Consider the following 27175-nt stretch of genomic DNA (forward strand, 5'->3'; position numbering starts at 1 on the left):
AAATCTAAATTAGTATATTGTTGTAATAAATATATTCTTAAAGTATATCCTCGCAACCTGTATAACGAGTGTATTGTTTTAATGGCTCAGCAGCAGGGTGTATACACCTTCGCCTGCTCCATCGTCTCATTATACAAGAGTCTGTATTACACCAACCTTCAAATGTTAACTTTAGGAAAGATTTATTGCGTTCGAGAGGCCATATTTCTTGTGTCCTTTCAGCATTATGAGAAAGTGGTGGTACTCAGGCCCCTTTAGGAATCCTCAGGGTAGCTATAGGGAAACCTCATGAAGGCCTCATGTGTGCCTAAGGAAAGCTTCAGGGAAAACAAGTGGAGGCGAACCCACCTCATATCCATAAATGCCTCCAGTACACATTTTGCTTGTTCCGTTGCTCACACGTAGTTTCCGATCATTTTGAGTGGAAGAGACTGCTACCAAACAGTTAAAAGACACACACAAAATTGGAAGCGTTGAGATGGATTGATGATACCTACAAGATGTGGAAAAAGACACTTATGTACAGTTCAGGACATTTACTAAAGGAAAAGTTTCGCCACCAGTGGTTTTAGGACTGAAGAAGCCACTCGTGGCGAAACGTTTCTTTTAAAAAATGTCCTGAACCGTATGTCTTTCTTACAATGACGTTTCGCTTCATCATGACCTAATAAAGCTAAACGTCAATCGAAACGCTATAATGAAGGCTTATGCATTTTTACGTCGCTTCAGTAATTCTTTTAATCAATTCTTGATCGTTCATTTATTTGATAAAACACACAAAAAATGGACGCAGTTCACAATTCAGACTAGTTTACATGAGCCGTAAAGACTCTGAAAGTTAGTTGTTTATATTAACTCGTAAAGGCATTACCAGCTCACTTCCAGCAGGTAAAATAAAATGGCGTTTTAATTACAAAGTATATTTCGAAATAGGAATATACAATACATATATTTTGTAAGTTCGAACCACTTAATATACGATGATTTAGATACAAAATACAGGCTAAAGACATTATGGTTGAGATATAAGACATGATGGTTGATATATAAACAGACATTTAGACATAATGGCTGAAATATAAAACACACACTTAAGACACTGTGGCAGAGATATAAAACGCTTTAAGACATGATGGCTGAGATATAAAACACTAAGACATGATGGCTGAGGTATATAACACATTAAGACATGATGACTGAGATATAAAACACTTTAAGACATGATGGCTGAGATATAAAACACTTTAAGACATGATGGTTGAGATATAAAACACTTTAAGACATGATGGCTGAGATATAAAACACTTTAAGACATGATGGCTGAGATATAAAGCGGAGACTAACAAAGGCACACGAAAACTTACAATGCAGAGTCACATCAGTAACAGCAGACATCAAAAATCCTAATGCTAGCATACGCAGAACTGAAGTAAAAGTCGTATAGTAATGTCTCTGCCTATCGCAGTATATGTCACTTGAAACCGATATATTTGAGATCAGATGTATGTTGTAACAAAGCCAGTGTTGAAAATTAAGATACATGTGCAACATCTGGGTATCTTTATTGTAGACGTTTCGCCATCCAGAATACCCAGACTCTTTACGACTTCGGTGCTCTTGTCACCAGCTCCAAGGCTGAGGGACTGATTACCTTATCTTTTGTATATAGTACTGCTGTCTTCCATTCAGGTCCTTGAATTTGTATTGATAAAGTCACTGGATGGCGAAACGTCTACAATAAAGATGTGATGAATGGTTTGAAAAACCGACAAGTTGAAGATTGAGATACTTATGCAACATATGGGAATCTTTATTCAGGAAACGTTTCGCCACACAGTGGCTTCATCAGTCCAATACAAAGTAGAAAGGTGTAACACTTGTCCAACCTTTGGACGAAGACCTACTTCGACTAGTGGATGGTACCACTATGACCCCGCCTCCTCCTGCTTCGCCTCACCTGACTACAGTATATAAGCCACGTCTACGGCCCTATGCTGTACATTCTACAAGATTGATGGACTGAACACATCGACTCCAGGCTGAGGGACTGATTACCTCAACTCCTCGTCTCCTTACACCTTTCTACTTTGTATTGGACTGATGAAGCCACTGTGTGGCGAAACGTTTCCTGAATAAAGATTCCCATATGTTGCACAAGTGTCTCAATCTTCAACAATAAAGATAACCAGATGTTGCACATGTGTCTTAATTTGTATACCATTCTTGTACAAAACCAGTATTGTAACGTGTGAGATGAGGAAGGGGGGTCTATCTCCTCACCGGGGGGGATTGACAACCCCCTCCCCCCATTAAATCGCACCCATCCGTTCGTGTACTATGTCAACCACCGATGCATCTTGTTTATCGTTTCGTTCGATCGGTATCGCCGTGGCATTCACAGGTACAGTTAGGAAGACTCTCACGATGAGTAGACGGAAAATAGAACCCGCAGTATGAATGACTCGTACGGGTTTAGAGCATAGCATAAAGTGAGACCTACGATATATGATCAGTAGCAGTGAAGAGAGAATAAATGAAGTTATGCATAGTGTAGACTACCCCATATAAATGTGTGTGTGTGTGTGTGTGTATCCTCTGCCTCCCCACCACACGACGCAACAAGACAGTCCGGCACAACACTCCTCACACTTCACCCGAACTACTGCTATGTCTATGGTAATAAAATATTATTTTTTTTTAGGAAAATATGGAAGCTCTTTATGTGTTGTAGGATGTTTTTGAACTTAAAATCCATATTATGTCACACAGAAACTCAGTTTGCCTCGGTGCATTATGGAGAAAGATCTCTGAGTCTGGTGACATTCAGGAAGACATACACGCTGAATAATTAACTCTAAAAAGGAAATACCAAAGAAATAATTTTAAACTTTAGGCCCACTGTGCCATGGCCGTGAGATTAGAGCAGGAAGTTCCTGCTTCTCAGTGACTCGAGTACTATAACAAAATTGTTGAGTCAGTAGAAGATAATGAGGATGTGGTGACTTTATACATGAATTTTGTGAAGGTGTGGAAGCACATAAGGTGTGGGAGCACATAAAATAAATGCACATCAATCACTCTGGAAGGAAGGCAGTTCTTCCTCAGCTGCACTCCACCAAACACTCTGGAAGGAAGGCAGTTCTTCCTCAGCTGCACTCCACCAAACACTCTGGAAGGAAGGCAGTTCTTCCTCAGCTGCACTCCACCAAACACTCTGGAAGGAAGGCAGTTCTTCCTCAGCTGCTCTCCACCAAACACTCTGGAAGGAAGGCAGTTCTTCCTCAGCTGCTCTCCACCAAACACTCTGGAAGGAAGGCAGGTCTTCCTCAGCTGCTCTCCACCAAACACTCTGGAAGGAAGGCAGTTCTTCCTCAGCTGCACTCCACCAAACACTCTGGAAGGAAGGCAGTTCTTCCTCAGCTGCACTCCACCAAACACTCTGGAAGGAAGGCAGTTCTTCCTCAGCTGCACTCCACCAAACACTGGAAGGAAGGCAGTTCTTCCTCAGCTGCTCTCCACCAAACACTCTGGAAGGAAGGCAGTTCTTCCTCAGCTGCACTCCACCAAACACTCTGGAAGGAAGGCAGTTCTTCCTCAGCTGCACTCCACCAAACACTCTGGAAGGAAGGCAGGTCTTCCTCAGCTGCTCTCCACCAAACACTGGAAGGAAGGCAGTTCTTCCTCAGCTGCACTCCACCAAACACTCTGGAAGGAAGGCAGTTCTTCCTCAGCCGCACTCCACCAAACACTCTGGAAGGAAGGCAGTTCTTCCTCAGCTGCACTCCACCAAACACTCTGGAAGGAAGGCAGTTCTTCCTCAGCTGCTTTCCACCAAACACTCTGGAAGGAAGGCAGTTCTTCCTCAGCTGCACTCCACCAAACACTCTGGAAGGAAGGCAGTTCTTCCTCAGCTGCTCTCCACCAAACACTCTGGAAGGAAGGCAGTTCTTCCTGAGCTGCTCTCCACCAAACACTCTGGAAGGAAGGCAGTTCTTCCTCAGCTGCTCTCCACCAAACACTCTGGAAGGAAGGCAGTTCTTCCTCAGCTGCTCTCCACCAAACACTCTGGAAGGAAGGCAGTTCTTCCTGAGCTGCTCTCCACCAAACACTCTGGAAGGAAGGCAGTTCTTCCTCAGCTGCTCTCCACCAAACACTCTGGAAGGAAGGCAGTTCTTCCTCAGCTGCTCTCCACCAAACACTGGAAGGAAGGCAGTTCTTCCTCAGCTGCTCTCCACCAAATATTCTTGGAAGGCTACTCAGCTTTATGCTAACCTTCGCAAATGAAACTAAAATGAGCCTGAAAATTGTCTTAGTGGGAAATGCGGAGCATCTGTTATCAGATGTCAGTAAAGTCATTGTGAAGGAGAACTAAATTCTAGTACTTAATACAAGGAGGTAATTTGATCTTTTCATGGGATTAGGAATGCCTTCAAAGGTCGTTGGAGTAACAGTGTAGATGACTTAATTTTAGAGAACTTAAACGGTTAAATAAAGACTGAGAATTGGTGCAGTGGGAACGGAAAACTTTCTGAACACGGGATGTAACACTAATGATGACATGCCTCAAGACCCTATTGATGTCTAAGTTATATTATTGTTCCGTGCTCCCATTTGTCAAGGCAGGCGACATACCAGATTTAGAAAAATATACATAGAACTTTTGCTCGGCCTATGCTCTTTGGAACGAAGACTAGAAATATCACATAATCTAAACATTAAAACTATTTTGTCAAGTTTTTAACTCAAAAACAAGAAACTCGCTACTTCAACAGTAGGAAATGAAGAAGACTTTATTTGGATTATTTCGAAGGGTAAGTAACCCAGGATAATCCAAGAAAGCCAATGTGACCTATTTGCACTGCTGTCCGGAGATCCTCTTCTCCAAGATGTGACCCACAACAGTCTGCAAAGCTCTCGAGACCAGGATTGAACTCTGATTCCTCTGTTGTGAGCCGAAACTCTCAAGCCAGTAAAAATCTTGGGTGTTATAATTACACTACGATAACACTGGGTTAGAATCAGAGATCTAAGATTCTTTAACCTTCAGCCAGGGCATAAAAAATATATATATCGTTGGACGAAAAGGTAAGTCTTCAGATCGACCAGGGGTAGCAAGTTCCAATAACCTGGTCGATCAGGTAATCAGTGAGGAAACTTAGCAGCAGGTCGGACTGAGACAGTGAATAATATAACTTGAAACAGTAGCTTGGATAATGTATCATGATATGAGGGTATGGGGAGACCAGGTAGCATGATATGAAGGAAGGGGGAGACCAGGTAGCATGATATGAAGGAAGGGGGAGACCAGGTAGCATGATATGAAGGAAGGGGGAGACCAGGTAGCATGATATGAAGGAAGGGGGAGACCAGGTAGCATGATATGAGGGAATGGGGAGACCAGGTAGCATGATATGAAGGAAGGGGGAGACCAGGTAGCATAATATGAGGGAATGGGGAGACCAGGTAGCATGATATGAAGGAAGGAGGAGACCAGGTAGCATGATATGAAGGAAGGGGGAGACCAGGTAGCATGATATGAGGGAATGGGGAGACCAGGTAGCATGATATGAGGGAATGGGGAGACCAGGTAGCATGATATAAGGGAATGGGGAGACCAGGTAGCATGATATGAAGGAAGGGGGAGACCAGGTAGCATGATATGAAGGAAGGGGGAGACCAGGTAGCATGATATGAGGGAATGGGGAGACCAGGTAGCATGATATGAAGGAATGGGGAGACCAGGTAGTATGATATGAAGGAATGGGGAGACCAGGTAGCATGATATGAAGGAAGGGGGAGACCAGGTAGCATGATATGAAGGAAGGGGGAGACCAGGTAGCATGATATGAGGGAATGGGGAGACCAGGTAGCATGATATGAGGGAATGGGGAGACCAGGTAGCATGATATGAAGGAAGGGGGAGACCAGGTACCATGATATGAAGGAAGGGGAGACCAGGTAGCATGATATGAAGGAAGGGGGAGACCAGGTAGCATGATATGAAGGAAGGGGGAGACCAGGTAGCATGATATGAAGGAAGGGGGAGACCAGGTAGCATGATATGAAGGAAGGGGGAGACCAGGTAGAATGATATGAAGGAAGGGGGAGACCAGGTAGCATGATATGAAGGAAGGGGGAGACCAGGTAGCATGATATGAGGGAATGGGGAGACCAGGTAGCATGATATGAAGGAAGGGGGTGACCAGGTAGCATGATATGAGGGAATGGGGAGACCAGGTAGCATGATATGAAGGAAGGGGGAGACCAGGTAGCATGATATGAAGGAAGGGGGAGACCAGGTAGCATGATATGAAGGAAGGGGGAGACCAGGTAGCATGATATGAAGGAAGGGGGAGACCAGGTAGCATGATATGAAGGAAGGGGGAGACCAGGTAGCATGATATGAGGGAATGGGGAGACCAGGTAGCATGATAGGAAGGAAGGGGGAGACCAGGTAGCATGATATGAGGGAATGGGGAGACCAGGTAGCATGATATGAAGGAAGGGGGAGACCAGGTAGCATGATATAAAGGAAGGGGGAGACCAGGTAGCATGATGTGAGGGAATGGGGAGACCAGGTAGCATGATAGGAAGGAAGGGGGAGACCAGGTAGCATGATATGAGGGAATGGGGAGACCAGGTAGCATGATATGAAGGAAGGGGGAGACCAGGTAGCATGATATGAAGGAAGGGGGAGACCAGGTAGCATGATGTGAAGGAAGGGGGAGACCAGGTAGCATGATATGAAGGAAGGGGGAGACCAGGTAGCATGATATGAAGGAAGGGGGAGACCAGGTAGCATGATATGAAGGAAGGAGGAGACCAGGTAGCATGATATGAAGGAAGGGGGAGACCAGGTAGCATGATATGAAGGAAGGGGAAGACCAGGTAGCATGATATGAAGGAAGGGGGAGACCAGGTAGCATGATATGAAGGAAGGGGGAGACCAGGTAGCATGATATGAAGGAAGGGGGAGACCAGGTAGCATGATATGAGGGAATTTGGAGACCAGGTAGCATGATGTGAAGGAAGGGGGAGACCAGGTAGCATGATATGAAGGAAGGGGGAGACCAGGTAGCATGATATGAAGGAAGGGGGAGACCAGGTAGCATGATATGAAGGAAGGGGGAGACCAGGTAGCATGATATGAAGGAAGGGGGAGACCAGGTAGCATGTTATGAGGGAAGGGGGAGACCAGGTAGCATGATATGAGGGAAAGGTAAGACCAGGTAGCATGTTATGAGAGAAGGGGGTGATCAGCTAGCATGTTATGAGGGGAGGGGAAGACTAGGTAGCATGTTATGAGGGGAGGGGTGACCAGATAGCATGTTACGAGAGGAGGGGGTGACCAGGTAGCATGTTATGAGGGGAGGGGTGACCAGGTAGCATGTTATGAGGGAAGGGAAGACCTGATAGCATGTTACGAGAGGAGAGGGTGACCAGGTAGCATGTTATGAGGGGAGGGGTGAACAGGTAGCATGTTACGAGAGGAGGGGTGACCAGGTACCATGTTATGAGGGGAGGGGTGACCAGGTACCATGTTATGAGGGGAGGGGTGACCAGGTACCATGTTATGAGGGGGGAAGACCAGGTGCATGTTATGAGAGGAGGGGGTGACCAGGTAGCATGTTATAAGGGGAGGGGTGACCAGGTAGCATGTTATGAGGAGAGGGGTGACCAGGTAGCATGTTATGAGGGGAGAGGTGACCAGGTAGCATGTTATGAGGAGGGATGACCAGGTAGCATGTTATGAGATGAAGGGAAGACCAGGTAGCATGTTATGAGGAAAGCGGGAGACAAGGTAGCATGTTATGAGGGGAGGGGTGACCAGGTAGCATGTTATGAGGGGAGGGGTGACCAGGTAGCATGTTATGAGGGGAGGGGTGACCAGGTAGCATGTTCTGAGGGGAGGAGTGATCATATAGTATGTTATGAGGGGAGGGGTGACCATATAGCATGTTATGAGGGGAGGGGTGACCAGGTACCATGTTATGAGGGGAGGGATGATCAGGCAACATGTTATGAGGGGAGGGGTGACCAAGTAGCATGTTATGAGGGGAGGGGATGACCAGGTAGCATGTTACGAGAGGAGGGGGTGACCAGGTAGCATGTTATGAGGGGAGAGGTGGCCATGTAGCATGTTATGAGGGGAGGGGTGACCAGGTAGCATGTTATGAGGGGAGGGGTGATCATATAGTATGTTATGAGGGGAGGGGTGACCATGTAGCATGTTATGAGGGGAGGGGTGACCAGGTAGCATGTTATGAGGGGAGGGGTGACCAGGTAGCATGTTATGAGGGGAGGGGTGACCAGGTAGCATGTCACAAGTGGACGGGGTGACCAGGTAGCATGTTATAAGGGGACGGGGTGACCAGGTAGCATGTTATGAGGGAAGGGGTGACCAGGTAGCATGTTACAAGTGGACGGGGTGACCAGGTAGCATGTTATGAGGGGAGGGGGTAACCAGGTAGCATGTTATGAGGGGAGGGGGTGACCAGGTAGCATATTATGAGGGGAGGGGTGACCAGGTAGCATGTTATGAGGGGAGGGGTGACCAGGTAGCATGTTATGAGGGGAGGGGTGACCAGGTAGCATGTTATGAGGGGAGGGGTGACCAGGTAGCATGTTATGAGGGGAGGGGTGACCAGGTAGCATGTTATGAGGGGAGGGGTGACCAGGTAGCATGTTATGAGGGGAGGGGTGACCAGGTAGCATGTTTTAAGGGGAGGGGTGACCAGGTAGCATGTTATGAGGGGAGGGGTGACCAGGTAGCATGTTATGAGGGGAGGGGTGACCAGGTAGCATGTTATGAGGGGAGGGGAGACCAGGTAGCATGTTATGAGGGGAGGGGTGACCAGGTAGCATGTTATGAAGGGAGGGGTGACCAGGTAGCATGTTATGAGGGGAGGGGTGACCAGGTAGCATGTTATGAAGGGAGGGGTGACCAGGTAGCATGTTATGAGGGGAGGGGTGACCAGGTAGCATGTTATGAGGGGAGGGGTGAACAGGTAGCATGTTATGAGGGGAGGGGTGACCAGGTAGCATGTTATGAGGGGAGGGGTGACCAGGTAGCATGTTATGAGGGGAGGGGTGACCAGGTAGCATGTTATGAGGGGAGGGGTGACCAGGTAGCATGTTATGAGGGGAGGGGTGACCAGGTAGCATGTTATGAGGGGAGGGGTGACCAGGTAGCATGTTATGAGGGGAGGGGTGACCAGGTAGCATGTTATGAGGGGAGGGGTGACCAGGTAGCATGTTATGAGGGGAGGGGTGACCAGGTAGCATCTCCTGTGGTTATTCTGCTCTCTTTGTGTCACTCTCCAATTTATATTTCTTTGCTTCCTCATTTAGTTATTTCTGTTCAAATGAAGGGAGGTGCAGGTGAACCTTATTTAAGCTCTTTCTTTTGAATTAATGACTTCTTACTGTGTGTGTGTGTGTGTGTGTGTGTGTGTGTGTGTGTGTGTGTGTGTGTGTGTGTGTGTGTGTGTGTGTGTGTGTGTGTGTATGTGTGTGTGTGTGACAATAAATAAAGTTTGAGCAGTGACACTAGACACAGGAGAGTGAGGGAGGTGACAGGGAAGGCTGGGTGTGGACAACAGTAGTTATTAAGGAGTGACGTGAGTCACATACTCTCCGCTATACTGCCATTTATACACACATTGTTTAAGCAGCACTATCAACAAATATTGCTTAATGCTTAAATTCAGAAGCAACCTTATGTATATATATATATATATATATATATATATATATATATATATATATATATATATATATATATATATATATATATATATATATATATATATATATATAATTACTAAAAATGCCAAAGAATAATACAAGTTAGTGGTAATAAAATTACAGTAAATAGTTGTGTAACCGAAGAATTCTCGCTATATATGAAAAAGGATTAAAAAGTCTCTTATATAAATTAATATACAATATACTATATATTCATGAAAATAATCGCTGAAATGGATTTTTTTCATTGAAATATATGTAAAAATCTTTGTTAGTTTTTATAGGTTTAGAATATATTGCATTGTAAAAAGAAGATGAATAGACATATTTTTTCCTTTAAAAAAAATATATATATATATATTAATACCTAATTTGAAATTAGGTTAATTATAACTAAAGCATGGAGTGTTATTACCAGTAACAAATTACCAAAACAGTTCATTATAAATAGCATTATTGAATTTTAGTCGCAACATAATTTATAAACGTTAAATTTAAAGTGTACAAAATGATAAGTGGTATTTCAGTATTATTCAGTGTGAAATAAGACAGCAATTGTACAACACTGTAAACTTTGGATGCTGGGATATCCGTGGATAAACGTGAGAGTTATTGCCTAATTTCAGTGTTGATATTAATGTAGTAGGTCATATGTTGCGAATGTTGAATTTTTTTTCAGGAAGTGTGTGAAGTGTTTCAGTCTCTTCATAAGTTTTAAGTTGATATATCACTCTTGCAACAAGTTTATTTTTCATCTGTTGTCTGCCTCTGGTTGTGACGAAGCTACTGGTGTTCTTGAAGACGACGCTTGCCGTCACGATCTTCATGTTATTAATTTTGGTGTAGAAGCTAGAGAGGCGTTTATAGCGCTGATGTGAGGTCTGCAGCAGTCTGCTAGTAGGTCTGAAGACTCGTCACCTCATTACTTACTCGTGGCTGTGGACAACAAAGTAGAACACGAAATTAATAAAATATGTTATTAATATATTGGTAATTGTGAAGTTATCAGTCACCTCGTTTGTCTGATGTCGTGCTATGTAACAAATAAGAAAGAGAGGATTACGGCTGCAATTACACGTCTTGCAAAAGAGCAATGAGATGAAAGATAATTATGGAAAGTGGATAAGGTCACCTTGGTACCAGGTACCCGATGCTGGGCGTCTAGCCATGAACTGTCAACTACGAATAGAAAACTAAGTCACTTTTTAGTTTTTTTTTGTGTATCCAGATACAGAAAGAATACAGCGGAGTTAATTGGAAAACACAGCAAGAGGAAAGTGAGGTGCGGAGTGCACTTGTACTCCAAGTTTCGTGTCATTATATATATATATATATATATATATATATATATATATATATATATATATATATATATATATATATATATATATATATATATATATATATATATATATATATATCACAAAAGGCAGCTTATCTTGGTATAAGTAATGAATTTGTACGAAGTTGCAGACTCTCCCACGAGTACACCCATACTATAAATAAATTTGTATAAGTTAAATATTTAATGTAAGATATTTGCACCACCACCATCATCATATTTAAGAAGACACTCAGGTCTACACTTGACAGTCTAGATCTACTCTGTTCTACCAGCTTGTTAGAGGTTAAAATGGACAGTTAGTTTGCAAGAGGTTATTAGTTTGTTGTTACGGGTAAACTAAGAGGGTGAAGCTTGAGTGGAACAGATTCAGGAGTGGGAACTGACCCTGAAGAACACCCCGCGGTGACTGCTGCTAGGGCGGGGAGGCACTCACATCTCAGGTTTGGTGGGCACCCAGGCTAGACTCTGGGGATCACTTACCCACACTCGTGAACCTTACGAGAGATAACAAGACGTGAGTCACCCTTCACAGCCTGGCTAGGCACTCCTCAGGTGAGAGGCGGATGGCATAATCACCCACATTGTATAAGGTAAATTTATAAAAGAAGGCGGTGGATTATAAGAATGACCTCCTTGTATAAGGTGAACTTATACAAGGAGGCACCAGAGAACACGATTAACCTTCTTGTATACAGCAAAAATATATGAAAAAAAAGCGACTGACACGAACAATTTTCATAGATTAACAGACTCAAACACTGTCAGCTGTATAGCGACAGAAAAACAGGAAAAGCGATAAACATTTTGAGATTAAGACAGCAAGTCATGAATGAGAGGACTGCATGAAATAGCGAGACAGGTAGATCTCCAGTCAAGGTTGCTGAACTTATGACATTAAATATAGTGTGAAAGTTTAGGTAGCCGCGCTAATACGACTATTAGTGTTAAGCAGAGGGGTTAGTGGTCATATGACCGGTATATGTGCGTATTTATATAGCTGAGTGTGGGGTTTAGCTCTAGTTCCTGGGCTCATAACCTAATTTTCAAGCGAATGACGTGACCTAGCTGTTGCATTTATATACTTGTGAAGGTATTCAGGGGAAACTGGCTAGCCGGACTTTAGTCCTGAAGGTGGGAAGTATATTGCTTGCACTCTGTAGGAGGGGTGGGGATGTTACTGTTTGGAGGGTCACCTGAACTGTGAGGTCAGTGCCCTTCTGGCAATACAGTGATTGAATGAATGGCAGTGGAAGTGTTTTCCTCATTGTGAGATCACCCTACGGCCGGTGTGCTAACAAAAATTATACTATCTAAAACTTTTCTTATTAATGTTTCTGTCTTTTAAATATAAATTCCGATGTATGTTTAATAATTTGTACAAGTTTGGGACCTCAGTAAAGGTTATAAGTAAGATATAAAATGTAGGAAGAGCAAAAATATGATAACTCTGGTGACGTTAAGAGAACACCGTGAGGAGTGAGGAGTGCGGGGCTTGAGATGGGGGTGAAGACTGATTGTTGGGGGGGGGGAGGTTAGTTGTTAATGATAGCTGAAGGAGTGCCTGATGGGCAGGACGTGAACAAGTGGCACTGGGAAAGGAAGTCAGACAATGATGAATGAACGATGAAAGAACATACGAGCACACAAAGGAAGATCATACAAGGATAGAACATACAAAGGAAGATCATACAAGGAGAGAACATAGAATGGAAGAGCATACGAGTGGAGAGTATACGAGGGGAGAGTATACGAAGGGGAGAGGGATAATACTAGGGGAGGTATGCTACGGGAGAAGAGAGAACAAGAACTGATGTTTATGAAAGTAAACTGACTGTAGTGCAAGTGATAATTATAATGAGAGGAAGAAAAAAGAGAAGGGGAGAAAAGAAAAAGGAGGAGGAAGGAAGGTAACACTGAGGAAGCAGCAGGAGAGATGGGAAGTGACTGTTAAAGAAGATGAAGCGAGGCAGGATGCAGGTAACCTAGCGTGGACGAGAGTGACAGAGACAGAGGGACAGACAGAGACGAAGAGTTGGGATTAAAACGAATGACAGACAATGAGCTGCTTGGAAATTAGTGAAGTAAGTTAAGAATTTTTTAAATTATATGCAACAATAATGCTTAAGTTTTTACAATGTATGAACACTATATCAGTTAATTTATGACTCATGAAATCGTAGTAATACGATCGTAAACAAATCACGGAACGGGATGGGTTTGAACCTATGGCAAGTGAGTCCTAAAACTCACAGGCCAGCTGGCCGAGTGGGTAACGCACTGGCCTGTCAGTTTTAGGACTCGCTTGCCATGGGTTCAAAACCCCACCCGTTCCATGATCAGTTAATTTATCTGTATAACATACTACGTATGATAAGTGCAGAATATTGACAATATAGACAAACATACACTTATATGGAGTACAGACTGACACAGAAATTTATAAGATGAGACAACGGTGGTTCATACAGAAGCAACAATGTTTTACATAAGTTCCACATTTAAAGGTTATATAAACATTCAAGAAAAAATATAAATATGCATAAGCTTTATATAAGTGAACAGATTCTTTATATCTTTATATATATATATATATATATATATATATATATATATATATATATATATATATATATATATATGTCGTGCCGAATAGGCAGAACTTGCGATCTTGGCTTAAATAGCATCGTTCATCTTGCCATATAGGACAAGTGAAAATTTGTGTATGCAATATTTTCGCCAAAATCATTCTGAACCTAACGAAAAAAATATATTTCACCGTGTTTGTTTAGTATTAAATTATTGTAAACAAATCTAAAATATATTTAGTTGGGTTAGGATAAAATAAACTGTTCTTGTTATAATAAGGTTAGGTGAGTTTTCTAAGATTCTTTTGGGGTAAAATTAAAAATTTTTACATTAACATTACTGAAAAATATATATCTCTAAACGTATAAGAATTTTTTTTAAAAAGGACTTAATTTTAAATGAGTTCTTGCTAATTGACCAGTTTTACATATTCGGCACGACATATATATATATATATATATATATATATATATATATATATATATATATATATATATATATATATATATATATATATATATATATATATATATATATATATATATATATATAGAAGCCGTTACGTACATGGGTGAGCAAGATATATTAAACACAACAATATCAACAAAGGGAACTTACACATGCTCTTGTTCTTCAATAATTATATGTTTGATGTTTCCACAGGTGTTGCCATCATAGGTCTCACTGTTTCAAGTTATTTCTTACAATATTCACAGCTTCAACTTGATCCTTTGCATTTAAATTACTGACTCGAGAATCAATCTTTCAGGAAACAAACATTGATATTGTGCAGTATTTAGCTTTTTCCGTGTTTTTAATTATTATGAAGAACAAGAATATCGTTCATTGTCACCCCATTTTGTTGTTCCTATAAGCACATGGTTTATACCCTGGGAAAAGTAAAAATGTGCAACACTTGGGTACAACACATGTACAACACTTTAATACAACACATTTGTAACATTGGATTCAACATATGTGCAACACTGGTACAGCACATATACAACACTTGGATACAACCCATATGCAACACTTGGATACATCACTTTGCAGCACTTGGATACCTTCATTGCTGAAAGGTTTCTCGTGCGCTGCAAGCTTCTTCGTCGAATACAGAGGCGACTAATGTATTGGAGACATGTGAAAATGTGAAGGTTTGGAGGTGTCCAGTTCCTCACCCTTGATAAAAACTGTTCACTCTCATGGCGTTGGTCACTCACCATTATCAACGGAATAGCTTATCAAGACTGTGGGACTCAACACTCAAAATCTGCACTTCTTCAACAGTATCCAATATATTAGTCATCTCTGCATTCAAGAAGCCTGCTGTGCAGGCGTAAGGTTTCCACAAAAAAAGATACCCAAGATGTATCTCATGAATCTATTTGAATAAAGATTGATTTTTAAGTTAGTTTGTTATAGCAGTGAACACCAGGGTGAACCACAGGACCCTCAGCAAACACTTTTTTTAACGTTGTTTAGTAGTGAATTGGGATTAGAGAAAGACTGGGGGAAACAGTCCAAAACAGGAAGTCTGGTGAAACAGTCCACAACAGGAAGCCTGGGGAAACAGTCCACAACAGGAAGCCTGGTGAAACAGTCCACAACAGGAAGCCTGGGGAAACAGTCCACAACAGGAAGCCTGGGGAAACAGTCCAAAACAGGAAGCCTGGGGAAACAGTCCACAACAGGAAGCCTGGGGAAACAATCCAAAACAGGAAGCCTGGGGAAACAGTCCAAAACAGGAAGCCTGGGGAAACAGTCCACAACAGGAAGCCTGGGGAAACAGTCCAAAACAGGAAGCCTGGAGAAACAGTCCAGAACAGGAAGCCTGGGGAAACAGTCCAGAACAGGAAGTCTGAGGAAACAGTCCAAAACAGGAAGCCTGGGGAAACAGTCCAAAACAGGAAGCCTGGGGAAACAGTCCAGAACAGGGAGCCTGGGGAAACAGTGCAGAACCGGAAGCCTGGGGAAAAGTCCAAAACAGGAAGCCTGGGGAAACAGTCCATAACAGGAAGCTTCGGGAAACAATCCAGAAGAGGAAGCCTGGGGAAACAGTCCAAAACAGGAAGCCTGGTGAAACAGTCCAGAACAAGAAGCCTGGGGAAACAGTCCAAAACAGGAAGCCTGGGGAAACAGTCCAAAACAGGAAGCCTGGGGAAACAGTCCAAAACAGGAAGCCTGGGGAAACAGTCCACAACAGGAAGCCTGGGGAAACAATCCAAAACAGGAAGTCTGGGGAAACAGTCCAAAACAGGAAGCCTGGGGAAACAGTCCAGAACAGGGAGCCTGGGGAAACAGTCCAGAACCTGAAGCTTGGGGAAACAGTCCAAAACAGGAAGCCTGGGGAAACAGTCCAGAACCTGAAGCCTGGGGAAACAGTCCAGAACAGGGAGCCTGGGGAAACAGTCCAGAACCTGAAGCCTGGGGAAACAGTCCATAACAGGAAGCTTCGGGAAACAGTCCAGAAGAGGAAGCCTGGGGAAACAGTCCAAAACAGGAAGCCTGGGGAAACAGTCCAAAACAGGAAGCCTGGTGAAACAGTCCAGAACAGGAAACCTGGGGAAACAGTCCACAACAGGAAGCCTGGGGAAACAGTCCAAAACAGGAAGCCTGGGGAAACAGTCCAGAACAGGAAGCCTGGGGAAACAGTCCAGAACAGGAAGCCTGGTAAAAACTGTCCACAACAGGAAGCCTGGGGAAACAGTCCACAACAGGAAGCTTGGGGAAAACTGTCCAAAACAGGAAGCCTGGGGAAACAGTCCAGAACAGGAAACCTGGGGAAACAGTCCATAACAGGAAGCTTCGGGAAACAATCCAGAAGAGGAAGCCTGGGGAAACAGTCCTAAACAGGAAGCCTGGTGAAACAGTCCAGAACAGGAAGCCTGGGGAAACAGTCCAAAACAGGAAGCCTGGGGAAACAGTCCAAAACAGGAAGCCTGGGGAAACAGTCCAAAACAGGAAGCCTGGGGAAACAGTCCAAAACAGGAAGCCTGGGGAAACAGTCCAGAACAGGGAGCCTGGGGAAACAGTCCAAAACAGGAAGCCTGGGGAAAGTCCAAAACAGGAAGCCTGGGGAAACAGTCCAGAACAGGAAGCCTGGGGAAACAGTCCAGAACAGGAAGCCTGGGGAAACAGTCCAAAACAGGAAGCCTGGGGAAACAGTCCAAAACAGGAAGCCTGGGGAAACAGTCCAGAACAGGGAGCCTGGGGAAACAGTCCAGAACCGGAAGCCTGGGGAAAAGTCCAAAACAGGAAGCCTGGGGAAACAGTCCAAAACAGGAAGCCTGGGGAAACAGTCCAGAACAGGAAGCCTGGGGAAAACTGTCCACAACAGGAAGCCTGGGGAAACAGTCCAAAACAGGAAGCCTGGGGAAACAGTCCAGAACAGGGAGCCTGGGGAAACAGTCCAGAACCGGAAGCCTGGGGAAACAGTCCAAAACAGGAAGCCTGGGGAAACAGTCCATAACAGGAAGTTTCGGGAAACAGTCCAGAAGAAGAAGCCTGGGGAAACAGTCCAAAACAGGAAGCCTGGTGAAACAGTCCACAACAGGAAGCCTGGGGAAACAGTCCACAACAGGAAGCCTGGGGAAACAGTCCAAAACAGGAAGCCTGGGGAAACAGTCCAGAACAGGAAGCCTGGGGAAACAGTCCAGAACAGGAAGCCTGGGGAAAACTGTCCACAACAGGAAGCCTGGGGAAACAGTCCACAACAGGAAGCTTGGGGAAAACTGTCCACAACAGGAAGCCTGGGGAAACAGTCCAGAACAGGAAACCTGGGGAAACAGTCCATAACAGGAAGCTTCGGGAAACAATCCAGAAGAGGAAGCCTGGGGAAACAGTCCTAAACAGGAAGCCTGGTGAAACAGTCCAGAACAGGAAGCCTGGGGAAACAGTCCAAAACAGGAAGCCTGGGGAAACAGTCCAAAACAGGAAGCCTGGGGAAACAGTCCAAAACAGGAAGCCTGGGGAAACAGTCCAGAACAGGGAGCCTGGGGAAACAGTCCAGAACCGGAAGCCTGGGGAAACAGTCCAAAACAGGAAGCCTGGGGAAACAGTCCATAACAGGAAGCTTCGGGAAACAGTCCAGAAGAGGAAGCCTGGGGAAACAGTCCAAAACAGGAAGCCTGGGGAAACAGTCTAGAACAGGAAACCTGGGGAAACAGTTCACAACAGGAAGCCTGGGGAAACAGTCCAAAACAGGAAGCCTGGGGAAACAGTCCAGAACAGGAATCTTGGGGAAACAGTCCAGAACAGGAAGCCTGGAGAAACAGTCCAGAACAGGAAGCCTGGGGAAACAGTCCAAAACAGGAAGCCTGAGGAAACAGTCCAAAACAGGAAGCCTGGGGAAACAGTCCAAAACAGGAAGCCTGGGGAAACAGTCCAGAACAGGAAGCCTGGGGAAACAGTCCAGAACAGAAAGCCTGGGGAAACAGTCCAGAACAGGAAGCCTGGGGAAACAGTCCAAAACAGGAAGCCTGGGGAAACAGTCCAGAACAGGAAGCCTGGTGAAAACAGTCCAAAACTGTCAGCCAATAAAAAAATTAGGAAGTGGGTCCAAGGGCTGAAGCCGAAACCCCGCTATGTACGCTAATTGCAACTCAGTATTTATATACTAGTCCTTACACACTGTTACAACCATCCTCACCACGCCCACCACTCTAACAAGCTTAATTAATTAAAGAGATAATCCAATGTGAGGATTGTACATGTGTGGTATAGTGTGCGAACGTGGTGGCAGGGTGTGAAGAGGGGCAGAGGTGGCAGGGTGTGAAGAGGGGCAGAGGTGGCAGGATTAGCGGGGAGGCAAGGGGCATCAAGTTATGAAAAGGGTGGCAGTGGGAGTGTATGGAGACTGATTTTTTGTTGTTAGGAAAATTGGATACATGAGCAGTATGTTGCTACCGTACTCTGTATGCTAGTTACATAATGGTAAGAAAAGCTACCTATGTTTCCCTGACACATTCCATCACACAGGATGGATAGGTTACATACATGCAGTAGTATGAAACTCTTTCGGCGTGAACTGGAAGACCTCGGTAGAGCACTGAGGATTCGTGATGTGATAAAGGGGAAAGAATGGAGTTGTGTTAGAGGGCAGGAAGTGGTAAGGTGTAGAGGAGGGGGCTGTGTGGGCGGGTAGGAGTGGTAGTGTGCTTGTCTGATGCCACACAATTACACAGCTCCTCCACATAGGTTGAATGACTTATATTAGTTACATTTCAACTAACATCCTGATCTTTTGACCCTCGGGTGACGTCTAGTGTCTCCGCCTTTCACTGCTGTACCTCCACTAAGAGTCAGTCACCTCAGTGTTACTACAGGATCCCACATTACACACCACCATCTTCTCCCACACTACATCACACCACCATGCCACCACATCACCCCACCGCACCACAACACACCACAGTACACCACATCATACCACACCATATTCCTACACACCGCACCACCTCATCACCACAGCTGCTAAACAAGCCAATCAGCCAAGTGTTCAATTAGTAGTAATTAACGTTTGGGTGAAAAGGAGCCGAAGACACTTGAGAAGTGTTAGATGGGGAGTTACTAGCTGTATGTCGCTCGTCTACACCTACATGTATGTAGAAGTCAGTTACCATAGAGAAGACTACAGCAATGAAGAACTGAGACGAAAAGATGGATTACTGCTTGAGTCACACGGGCCACACCTTACCAAGACCTTAATCACTCAACATATCATTGGCGTTTTATTGTGTTTAAATGTTTAGATTTTTAGTCTATCTTTTGTATTAAAACGACCAAGTGGTAACAGAACCATACCCCCGGCCGGGATTGAACCCGCGGTCATAGAGTCTCAAAACTCCAGCCCGTCGCGTTAGCCACTAGACCAGCTAGCCACAATAAGATTCATCCAACTAGGTATATTTCTACACCATAGGAAAGTTAGCACAGGCACCTCTGTGACCACAAATGCAAGTTTTTACAGACGAATCTCCAGCTAGCGTGGCCGTGACGAACTCTAGCTCAAGTCCCTTCACTGCCGTCAACATGACTTAAGAAATCGTAATGACACGATTTCAAATAACGATTACGATTTCTTAAGTCATGTTGACGGCAGTGAAGGGACTTGAGCTAGAGTTCGTCACGGCCACGCTAGCTGGAGATTCGTCTGTAAAAACTTGCATTTGTGGTCACAGAGGTGCCTGTGCTAACTTTCCTATGGTGTAGAAATATACCTAGTTGGATGAATCTTATTGTGGCTAGCTGGTCTAGTGGCTAACGCGACGGGCTGGAGTTTTGAGACTATGACCGCGGGTTCAATCCCGGCCGGGGGTATGGTTTATTTGCAATCGTGTCATTACGATTTCTTAAGTCAAGTGGTAACAGTTTTGGGGCTCTGAATAGACCAAAATCTACTTTTGCTGTTGCATCATCTACCCAGAAAAATATCCAGGCATGAAATGTATCAAAGGGAACTGTCGTGAAACAATGAGAAAATATGTACAGTGTAATTTGAATTCACACTGAGGCCCTCTTCAGTAGAATGTATACTGAAGAGGACCCAGTGCGAGCCTAAATATACATCACACATATTCTATTTTATTGTCTCCATGTTAATTCGTTTGGGCCACTGACCACTGATTATTACACAACAGTGATTTTATAAGCAATGTGGCTTTATAAAGTTTTATGAATATTACAGGTGAGGGCCGTGTGTATGTGTATCTGTGGCTGCAAGTTACAAGGTTGAAGAGTACATGCAGAGGAGGAGAGGGAGAGACACTCACCAGAATCCTGTTCTTGTTCGAGTATTTACCGTCCATGCTCAGGCCTTAGAGACAGGGAGACCAGACGTGGTTAGTACAGGGAAGGTTGTTCACACGGGGTTAGTACATGAAAAGCGGATCGACCACACATGGTTAGTAAAGGGTGCAAGGATCACCCTAAGTTTGCATGCAAGATGGTTGGAAAATTACCTTAGGTATAAAGATGGATAAGATGAAATGTACACAAATGAAGGCAAGAGTAACATAAAACAGATATATATATATATATATATATATATATATATATATATATATATATATATATATATATATATATATATATATATATATATATATATATTGTTAAGAATGTCACATTGTTAGACAATGGATACTAACTTCGTCTATAAACATGACAAATGGAAACTTCACTAAGAAACAAAACGCAGGTACTCGACTCCAGAGAACGCTTAGTCAGAAAAATAAACAATTCAGAGAAAACGCAATTCAGGAGAAAACAGTCACTGCCAGAGAAGTGCTGCCTGAGGTCTGATCGCCTCCACACTTGAACAAGTTAACTTGTATTAAATATATGTATTTATTTACTGCAGTGGAGCACATTGTATCATGGTTATCTCTTCAAGGTGAAAACTCACCACAAAACATTATCGGTTTATGCTCAGTTTAATTCACTTATATTTTTTTAACATTAGACGAGTGTAGAATTGGAATATTTTTGTTCATTTTGAAAAAGCCCATATTACGTATAACACAGGTAAGCCATTGTAACACGGGTAAGCCAATGTAACACGGGTAAGCCAGTGTAACACGGGTAAGCCAATGTAACACGGGTAAGCCAGTGTAACACGGGTAAGCCAGTGTAACACAGGTAAGCCAGTGTAGCACAGGTAAGCCAGTGTAACACGGGTAAGCCAGTGTAACACGGGTAAGCCAGTATAACACGGGTAAGCCAGTGTAACACAGGTAAGCCAGTGTAACACAGGTAAGCCAGTGTAACACGGTTAAGCCAGTGTAACACGGGTAAGCCAGTGTAACACGGGTAAGCCAGTGTAACACAGGTAAGTCAGTGTAACATAGGTAAGCCAGTGTAACACAGGTAAGCCAGTGTAACACAGGTAAGCCAGTGTAACACGGGTAAGCCAGTGTAATATGGGAAATCCGGTGTAATACTGGAAATCCAGAGTAACATGGGTAATCCAGTAGTAACTGCTGTAATCAGCCATAGAGCCAACTGATACCCCACCTTCACCCTTCACTTCTTACAGACACTGTTTTGCCATGCCCTCGCCATAGTGCCGGTACCACCGAATGAATATAATCTCACGACTAAGACGCCTGTCTGAGTGTTTTATTTTTGGTGAATGAATTAACAATAGTCAGTGCCACTTACCACCATAAGCACAGTATTGGACAGTGCCACTCGTTCTGTGAGTGAACATGCAGCTCGACTTAAATTGTCGGACAAGTCGGTAAGTGGCCAACGTTAATGAGCGCTTTTTTACCAAGCAAAGCTGGATGCATCAACAGTGTGCTGCTTCGTTAAGGGCTGGAGGGTAGAGCACTATCACTGGTGCACATAAACATCCACAACTGAGGAATGATACTCTCAGTATATGTAACATACGTTAGCTCACTTTTCGAATACGCAGCACTTGCGTGGAGCCCACTTTAATACAAAACAAAGGAAATATAAAAGGTCCAAAGTTTTGTCACAAAGCTGGTGCCATTATTAAGATACGATGAAAGATTGCATCATCTGGAACTCACAAAGTTTAGGATCAGAAACGATGAGATGTAGTCCCAATAGACAAAATGGTTACAGATATAAACAAAATAGACAGAAGACTGTTTAGCACGAGGGAAACTAAAAAAAAGACATTTAAATACATCACTTGGATACTCAGTTACATTAGTAAATACCTCGACGGTGTTACACTATAGACAAGTGAAACCTACTAGTGAACTACATAGTGGAAGCTAAAACAGTTATGAGAGACTCAGATCAGAAAGTGAGGCGGCGGCCACAAGGGCTGACGCGCAAAACCCACAAATTCAACTAAGTAATTACACAGACGTCGATGCCACAGGAGTGACGCTGGTGCATATAAGGTGACTTGTAGCACACTGGACTGAGAGTTCAACGCACAACCGTATCGTCCTGTGTTTGATCTCTGGACAGTGCGAGACGTATTGGCAAATCTCCTTACCGTGCAATAGATTTTTAGGCGGCTTTGCCCCGAGGAGCAAATTTATATGGCAGCTTCACTCTTCTTGTGAGTGATCATACTGACATACTGACAGTGCATTACAGCACAAATATTTGACACACTATTAACGACATCAACGCCATCCTTGGTTATTTAACCTGGTAGTCAATAGATACAATAGGTGTTAGTAGCATCTTGAGAAAATACGTTCAGATGCAAATAATAATGATGATCAAACACAACGAGCACTGTTCTCTTCCTGTCATTGTAAACAGTCAATTAAGAGGCAGCTTGTCAAGCAGGAAAGTTGGCCGTGAGATGTTCTTGTGAGAGTGAAAGTTAGTGTTCAATATGATAACGTTTTTTTTTCTTCGCAGCACAGAGTAGAAAGTTGTGTGTGTGTGTGTGTGTGTGTGTGTGTGTGTGTGTGTGTGTGTGTGTTTTGTGGTGTGTGTTTGTGTGTTTATGTGTGTGTCCTCACCTATTTGTAGTTGCTAGGGTCGATTCACAGCTCCTGGCCGCGTGTATGTGTGTGTGTACTCACCTATTTGTAGTTGTAGGGGTCAAGTCATAGCTCCTAGCCACTGGCGTGTGTGTGTGTGTGTGTGTGTGTGTGTGTGTGTGTGTGTGTGTGTGCACGCGTGCGTGCGTGTGTGTAGCTATTTTTGATTACCTATTTGTAGATAAAAGAGGAGAGATAACTTGTATTGCTGTCCCTTGTTACTCCCCTCAAGGAAGACTCCCTGAGGCTGGTGAGGGGTTCTTGATCTAGGGAATTGGATCTGTACTCCACTTCCCTGAATTGAGCCTGAATACCTTCCAACCCCCCTCCCCCGACAGGCGCTCCCTCCATGATAATAATGTCCCATGTTACTTAAATAATCTTCTACGTCATTCTTTTCAAATAATTGTACAGTATTCGTTATTTCCATTCATTTTCCTGTTTATTCTCTTTCTGAGAGGTTTTAAGATAATCAGGAATGGATAATTACTTAATAATTAAATTACTTTAAACCCAAGGCGATGTAACATCTGGTTCTGATGTAATATTTTTCAGTAATATCCAACAGTAATTCCTCAACTGCCTGTCTGGTTGCTTCAGTGTTATCCACTGATTGTTGCAGTAAGATTACTTTATGAAATTTCCTTTCGTCTCAGTATAGACTGCAAGTTAATATTTAGTATTTCTCACATTTACTCATCTAAATTGCTTATTGTTTCAGCAATTTTAATTCAGTGTATAATGTGAAGACTCTCCACTGTGTGACAAAACTACTCTTCTGCCACATAACCTTTCTTACCTTTCTCTCTTCCTGTTTACCCACAACATTTTTCCCTTCCACATTCTTGACATCGATCTTATTGCCTAGGAACAAAAATGATTGAACTCGCAATAACACAAGAGACACTGCACTAGATACCATGGTCCATGCTAGGTAAGTCTAACTCACACCAACCTCCACCCACTGCCCGTACAACCTATATTTAGAGCTACCCAAAGTTCTTGCCTCAGTGACGCTCCCTGGGAGTTTGTTCCATTTATCTACAACTCTGTTGACAAAACAGTGCTTCCCTATATCCTTTCTAAATCTAAACTTCCCTGAGTTGAATTCATTTGTATTTTATCCTTTGTGTTTATTTTTTTACTATAAAAGGGATTTTGGATTTATGTTTTTCTTAGCCACAATTTCATTTTTTCAATGTCTTCCCTTTCTCCCTCCTTCCCGTCGCATCATAGTGTTCTAACTTCTAGATCTTTTCAACTATTTCTTTTATGTCAGATAAACCTGCAGTAAATACTAGGACCAGTCTTGCTGTCTCATCTCTCTCTCTCTCTCTCTCTCTCTCTCTCTCTCTCTCTCTCTCTCTCTCTCTCTCTCTCTCTCTCTCTCTCTCTCTCGTGTCTTATCCTTAACAAGATAACACATGAATTTATGATTAATCAGTGTTATAATGATTTTGCTGTGTAATTGGGTGAAAGCTAGAGCGCCTTCTTTTTGGGAATCGAACCCGTGACTCCTCAGATGGGAGACGTCAGTGAGACCCTTGACTCGACCAGGTGGTAAAAAAAAACCTAATCTCATGTTCTCTCTGACATAACATTCCAACATTCTTATGAAAAACATTCTTCCATGTTTATTCCATTACAGTCTGTTTATGTATCCCTCCACTCTTTTAACACCCCGCCACCTTTTTTGCCCTTTCTTTAACTTTACTTTATCTGTTTTTCTCCGCCCTCCTGCAGCCAAAAAAGTCCCGTTCTCTGATCCTCACCGAGAACGTTTTCTTCCTAGCGTCACTTTGGAAACCTTTCCCAAGCGTTTAATTCTACCGCAGTGTGCATTTTTCAGTTTCTCTGTTGCATTACTCACAAATAATCCAGTCTAGGAACTTTTCAAACCTTGTGTGAATGTTTTCGCTATTTCCGTGTGAATATTCCCATTATACTAGTGTGAATGCTTGCGCTATTCCTGTGTGAATATTTCCGTTATTCTTTGTAAATCAGTGAAATGAACGTCGTCTCTTTCGTTCTAAATGCTTTCCTTCCTCACTACGTTCATTGTTTTATCATTGTATTTATTTTCATACTCTTTTAATTAAACATTCTCAGTTTTGGTGAACGTTCTCACTGTTATATGAATGTTCTCAGATTATGGAAATGTCCTCACTGTTATATGAACGTTCTCAATTACGAAAACGTCAGCTATCATATGTGAACGTTCTCAAGACATTTAAATATTCTTACTTAAACGTTATCTCTGGTGTGCGAGCGTCCTCAGTATTATGTGAACATCTCAGTTATGTGAATGTCCTTCGGAGAATGTGCAGAGAACATTCACTGCTCGTATAACTTCAATCAAACACTTATAATATTGGGAACGCTGGAAGGCTCTCGAGCTGTACTCCGTAAAAGGTAGACGAGAAAGATACTTTTTAATTTGCACCTGGAAAATTCTGGAGGGCTTGGTCCAAAATCTACACATAGAAATCGCTCCATAATAAAAGTAAGAAGCTTAGCAGACCCAAGGAGGGGAGAGGGTAGCTCCAGTTCCTTTACTCAAGAGCCCTTTACCAGCCCCAGGGCTGGTAAAGGGCGTGCTCACTGAAGCGAAGGGTGGAGCCGCGAGGGCAGCAACAGTGCAAAGAAAATTACCAACAGATATCTAGCTGTCTTCCAGAGGAAACTTGATGAGTTTCTCCGGTTCTTGATCAGCCGGGCTGTGGCGCATACGTTGGGATGTGTGTGGCTAAATTCAACAGCCTGGTTGATCAGGTCATCCACCAGGAGGCCTGGTCTAGGACCGGGCAGCAGGAGTATTGACCCCTGACAACATTAGTTGGTTTGGATAACCTTAGACATTATTCATGTTTCCATTATATTGAAGTTTAGCTAGCTAATATTTATTTGTGTGACAATGTAGTTCTTGTGAACTACATTGTCACAGTTTATATGAACTTCCTCAGTGTTACGTGAACGCCTTCACTATTATGGAACCATCCTCATAATATTATGTGAACGTAATCGCCCTCTTATAAGAACGTCTTCTGCACTATGCGAACATATTGAAGAAGAAAACCTTATTGAGATTATTAATCCAGAAGAGTTAAAAACCCATGAAAGTTAGTAGGCAGTGGGGCTTATTTCCGTTGTGGTCCTTAGGTCCTCTCCAGGATGCAACCCATATTATGAAATCAACTAACTCCCAGGTGAATGTTTACTGCTGAGATGAAGAGGGGCAACAGGTGCCAGGAAGCTCCTTCATATTTATCCCAGCCTAACTTCTAGGTTTGTTATGTGTTGCGTGAACAGAGGCAGTAGGTTTTTAGGAAACTCTCTCGTATATCTTTCCCAACCTGAGGCTGGACACAATTCTTTCATCTGTGAGCTTGAACATTGTCATTGAGTGAACATCCTTGCTATTGTGTCAACGTCCTTTTTACATGAATGTTTTCACTGTTAAGTGAACCTTCTTGCTCTGCTATGTGAATGTTATTATTCTTAAGTGAATGTTCTCACCCTGTGTGTGTGTGTGTGTGTGTGTGTTTCCATCCTTCATAAGGTCGTCAGTGAGATAAAAAAATTCGACACAGCGAGGCCTCCGACAGTTTTGGGCCGACACAGTAAAGCATCCAACACATTGGGTCGACACAGCAAAGCCTACGACACCTTGAGTCGACACAACAAGGCTTCCGACACCTTGGGTTGACACAGCAAGGTCTCCGATACCTTGGGTGGACACACTGAGACCTCCAGCACCTTGAGTCAGTACCACACTATATCGCCTGGAGCGCCAGCCTTGAAGATAAGGAAACTATAATACAGTGGACCCCCGCATAGCGAACGCCTTGCATAGCGAACAATCCGCATAGCGAACGCTTTGTTCGCCAAAATTTTGCCCCGCATAGTGGACAAAAACCCGCTCAGCGACCTTCGTCCGAGACACGTCCATTGTTTACCAGCCAGCCTCCGCGGTAACATTCAAGCATACACTCGGAATATTTCGTATTATTACAGTGTT

The 27175-nt window shown here is 43.4% G+C and overlaps 2 protein-coding genes and 1 long non-coding RNA gene across 6 annotated transcripts in view; 2 read left to right on the top strand and 1 right to left on the bottom strand.

Moving 5' to 3' along the window:
• Positions 1-27175, top strand: part of ATPCL (ATP-citrate synthase) — a 391624-nt gene that overhangs the window by 21001 nt on the left and 343448 nt on the right. The window lies entirely within an intron of this gene.
• LOC138852337 (uncharacterized) lies at positions 4096-9348 on the top strand. 2 transcript variants are annotated; one of them, XR_011391662.1, is made up of 3 exons: positions 4096-6175; positions 6207-8436; positions 8799-9348. It is a non-coding gene; the product is annotated as an uncharacterized lncRNA (long non-coding RNA). The 2 variants fall into 2 exon arrangements; XR_011391663.1 differs by lacking the exon at positions 8799-9348 and having other exon boundaries at positions 6207-6423; positions 6455-8725.
• Positions 9420-27175, bottom strand: part of LOC128685200 (aquaporin-9) — a 131681-nt gene continuing 113925 nt past the window's right edge. The window contains exons 6-7 of one of the 2 annotated variants that reach the window (XM_070082253.1): positions 11477-11586; positions 9420-10683 (exon numbers count right to left, since the gene is read on the bottom strand). In XM_070082253.1, the coding sequence (XP_069938354.1) occupies positions 11522-11586 (65 nt within the window). In that variant the 3' untranslated portion in view covers positions 9420-10683; positions 11477-11521. The remainder of the gene's footprint in view (positions 10684-11476; positions 11587-27175) is intronic. The other variant, XM_070082254.1, reaches the window with a different exon arrangement.

Source organism: Cherax quadricarinatus, chromosome 7 (assembly GCF_038502225.1).
Source record: "Cherax quadricarinatus isolate ZL_2023a chromosome 7, ASM3850222v1, whole genome shotgun sequence".
Classification (NCBI taxonomy): domain Eukaryota; kingdom Metazoa; phylum Arthropoda; class Malacostraca; order Decapoda; family Parastacidae; genus Cherax; species Cherax quadricarinatus.